This window comes from Mandrillus leucophaeus, unplaced genomic scaffold (assembly GCF_000951045.1).
Source record: "Mandrillus leucophaeus isolate KB7577 unplaced genomic scaffold, Mleu.le_1.0 Scaffold502, whole genome shotgun sequence".
Classification (NCBI taxonomy): Eukaryota; Metazoa; Chordata; class Mammalia; order Primates; family Cercopithecidae; genus Mandrillus; species Mandrillus leucophaeus.
Window position 1 is genome coordinate 1,217,813 of NW_012105388.1, and position 4,105 is coordinate 1,221,917.

Below are 4,105 nucleotides of genomic sequence, written 5' to 3' on the forward strand. Positions count from 1 at the left end.
ACATAGTAACATAATTGCACACTATTGAAAGTGGACCCTCTCTTAGAGATAATCTGGTAACAGAGACCAGGAGATTTGTCCCTAACCAGGAAGACAGGAAGAGCTGTTCCCTTTGGTAATCATTTATCAGGCAGCAGCTCTCCCCATGGGGACTCGCAGAGAGTGTCGGAGATGTACAGTCATTCCCCTGACTTTCAATGTTTACACAACTCAGGATACACTCCAGAAAGGAATTCAACGATTCTCCTCTGGGTGGAAGTATTACTAGGTTCTAAAGCCGTGGCAGGCAAGCAGCTACCGACGGCGCTAAGTTCAAAGCTGCCCGAGAACTCCCCCAGAGTTAAGTAAGGGAAAAGAAATGCCTGGGAACAAACGCGCCTTCTTCCTTGCCCCAGGTGTGCAAAAGGAGGATGCCGCAGATCCCCAACTGACTCGGTATTGGAGCGAGGGCTGGGTGCCTGCGATGGAAAGTCGCTCTTCTAGGCGAGAATGGGCAAACCCCCAGACTTCAGGGAGGCCGCTCAGGATAACTTCTCTCCACTCACTTGCGATCAGATGAAAGGAAAGGAAAGCCCTTCCGACGTCACCCCCAGCCGGCGCGCGGCAGCTGAGCCCCAGCGGGGGCGGGGTCCGCCGGATCCCCCTCCGCCCGAGTCCCCCTCCGCCCGAGTCCCCCTCCGCCCGAGTCCCCCTCCGCCCGAGTCCCCCTCCGCCCGAGTCCTGTGCGCTTCCCGGTTCTCCTCCTCTGCGCGGTCACTGGCTGCATCTCCGCCGCCCCGGCACAATAGAGGCTCCGCCCTCCTTCCGCGCGAGCTCTCCGCGGCTCCCTAGCCCAGCAGCCTTCGCAGCCCGCGCCGCCACCGCCTCTGCCCGCCCGGTGCCAGGTCCCTGTGCTCCCCGAGGCTCCCCGCCGACCGTCCCGGCGCGCACCGCGGGCGTCTGTCCGAACGCCTTCCAGCCACCTGAGCCCTCCTGCGGGCGACGCACTCAGCTAGCCCTTGCCCGCCTCCCCTCTTCCCTGCGTTCGACTCTCCACTGGGGCTGCACAGTCGAGGGCTGCTCGCGTCGGGAAGGAGATGCCCAGAGTCTCTGGGGCGCACCCTCCCGTTCCGCTCAGTCGCACCCAGCTTTAGAAGGTGCTCTGAGCAGCCACTTTCGGCCTCTAGCTAGGACACCCTCTCGCAGAAGTCCTTGCCGAGACCCCCCGCCCCAGCCATTCTCTGAAGGGGCTGAGGACCCTCTTATCGCGCCCCTCATGGCCAAGCCTCGGCTGCTAGTTCTCTACTTCGTTCTGATTGTGATTCCGGCCTGGGTGTCCAGCATTGTCCCCACAGGGACAAGCGAGCCCCCAGATGCACAGACAGTGGCGCCTACGGAGGACGAGACTCTGCAAAACGAGGCGGACAACCAGGAGAACGTTTTATCTCAGGTAGGATGCCGAGTGCCACGACCGCTCTTCTTGCCCTGAATGGTGGTGAGAGCCAGAAGCTGGTCCTTGCTGAAGTGTTTAAGGGCAGCTGTTTTTCCTTCCATTACCAATGGAAAGGGCATTTGATTTTCATGTATCAGAATATTTTCTTAATGGAAGGATATAAGTTCTCCTCTCAAAATCATAGGGTCTTTAATCAGGAGAAAGGAGAGATGAAGGAAGGGAAGATGCCGCTCGACTTCTTGAGAAGAAAGAAAAAAAAGTTGTTTTTGGTTTCAGGGTTGTGAAAAGTTATCTCTTGTCTATGTGGCTGTTTGTCAGAATTGGAATGTGAAAACAGGCGGGTATGTTGACCAGGAGGCAGATGGCATATCCCATCGGGAGATATTTTATGGCAGAGGGTGAGACACCAGGCGGGAGCATGGGGTGAAGTCAGAACAGAAACGTGTGGTGAATGTGAGGTGACCCTCAAACAGAGAGATTGAGAACATAACGGGGTGTATCGGGAGGGGAGGGTGGGAATGCAGATACACGCAGCTGGGGCAGACGGTCAGTGGGGGCACGAGTAACCCATGATAGCAGTGGGCTTTGTAAAGTGTCTGTTTACCAAGTACTTAAACTTGTTTTTTATGACTCAGTCTTTAAAACACCCTAATACCCATCTACAGATAAAGAGATACATGGGTAGGCTGGGAGTGGGTGGCTCAGGCCAGTAATCCCAGCACTTTGGGAGGCTGAGGCAGGCGGATCACAAGGTCAGGAGTTCGAGACCAGCCTGGCCAATGTGATGAAACCCCATCTCTACTAAAAATTAGCCAGGCGTGGTGGTGGGCACCTGTAGTCCCAGCTACTTGGGAAGATGAGGCAGGAGAATCGCTTGAACCCGGCGGGAGGCAGAGGTTGCAGTGAGCGGAGATCGGGCCACTGCACTCCAGCCTGAGTGATAGAATGAGACTCCTCCGTCTCAAAAAAAAAAAAAAGAGAGATACAAAGGTAGAGCCAGGGCTTCTGACAGTCTTCAACCCAGATCTCATGTCTGTAAGGGGTAGTTCTCTCTGGAGTGTTTATTTTGTGCTCTCCAGAGCCGGCATGATGACGTGTGGTGAGTGTCACCAGAATCCTTAGAATGGGGGATGTCTGAGAAAGGATCCTCCAGCGCTGCCTGTACCTTCACTTCCACCAAGCCCTAGGACTGGGCCTTGTCTCCTTCCTGTAGAGAGAATAATCAGCTGCAATTTGGGATTTATCAAACACTAGCCTCTTCACTCTTCCTTTAATAATGATGCTAATATATGCCCTCTGCCCACCTATTACCTCCCACTGACCTCTAAATTGAAAAGACATAAAAATCTCTCACATTGGGGCTCTGGAACACTATCAACAAAAACTTTCCTGAAACCCGAGCCTCCTGAAAGGAAGGAATCCACCCAGGGTTCTCAGAGCAGGGTTATGTAGGAATCCAGGCAGAGTTTCAAAGAGCAGACAGCCACAATTTACTATCAACCCGTAAAGAACAGCCGCTTAAGTCACCCTTAACTACACCACCTTCTTCCACTGATCCATTCTGTATTTGACAACAGCCCTAAAGCAAATATTAGTATTAGAAGAAACTCAACCTTTGCAAGGAAAACATTACAAGTCTTCTTCCCCCCAGACAGCATCCCAAGGAACATTTCCACTCAAACAAGCTCAATGCTTGCCTACCGGAATCATTAGTCAAATGAAGGGAACCCTTCTGCTTGCCTAGGAAGGGCGCCCTGGCTTTGGAGATGTAGGGCCTTTTGGAGAGGATTGGGAGATAAGAGCCTTTTCCCAGCAAGTCCCCAGGGTTGGGGCTCCAGAAAGCCTACTGCCGCGTGTTTTCCTGCCTGGGGAGGCTGGCAGGGGCATGTACCCAGAAGGAAATGTTTAGCATTGCAAAAGCAGCAAGTGCTGCCAATTTGCTGTCCTGGGTTTGGCCTGGGGTTTGGGTTCAGAAGCATAAACCCCTAGACTGAGTAAACCTTACTGACTTCTGGACCTGTCTCTTTCCTCTCAATTCCCTTTCTCCACATCTAACCCATCCTTCAAGGCCCAGATTAAACGCCACTCCTCGAAGAAGTCTTCCCTGGCTTCCAGTTGGAGCCACTCTTAGCTCCCACTGCCCTTTCTCTCTGCCTCTTCAGGGGCACTTATCACTCTCTGTGTGACTGCTATTTATATGCCTCCTGCACTGCAGGCTTCTTGAGAGCAGGCTCTCCGTCTGGCCCATCTCTTTATCCTTCACAGCACCTCAGAGTCCTTAGTAGGCACTCCATAAATGTTGAATAAACGAATGAGAGATGCCAGTAGTCTTCAAACTTGAATACCAACTTTTCAATCTCTCCAATTTCTTCTTTTCCTTTTTACATTTACACCTGGATTCTGACTGGGCGCGGTGTCTCATGCCTGTAATCCCAGCACTTTTGGAGGCCAGGGCAGGTGGATCACTTGAGGTCAGGAGTTCAAGACCAGCCTGGCAAACATGGTGAAACTGAAAATACAAAATTAGCTGAGCATGGTAGTATGCGCCTGTAATCCCAGCTACTTGGCAGGCTGAAGTAAGAGAATCACTTGAACCTGGGAGGTGGAGGTTGCAGTGATCTGAGATCACGCCACTGCACTCCAGTCTGGACAACAGAGCGAGACTCTGTCTCA

General features: G+C 52.9%; 1 protein-coding gene across 2 annotated transcripts in view; it reads left to right on the forward strand.

The window, feature by feature from the left end:
• Positions 1-761: 761 nt before the first annotated feature.
• Positions 762-4,105, forward strand: part of OLFML2B (olfactomedin-like 2B) — a 42,173-nt gene continuing 38,829 nt past the window's right edge. For both annotated transcript variants that reach the window (XM_011996103.1, XM_011996104.1), the window contains exon 1: positions 762-1,429. In XM_011996103.1, the coding sequence (XP_011851493.1) occupies positions 1,256-1,429 (174 nt within the window). In that variant the 5' untranslated portion in view covers positions 762-1,255. The remainder of the gene's footprint in view (positions 1,430-4,105) is intronic.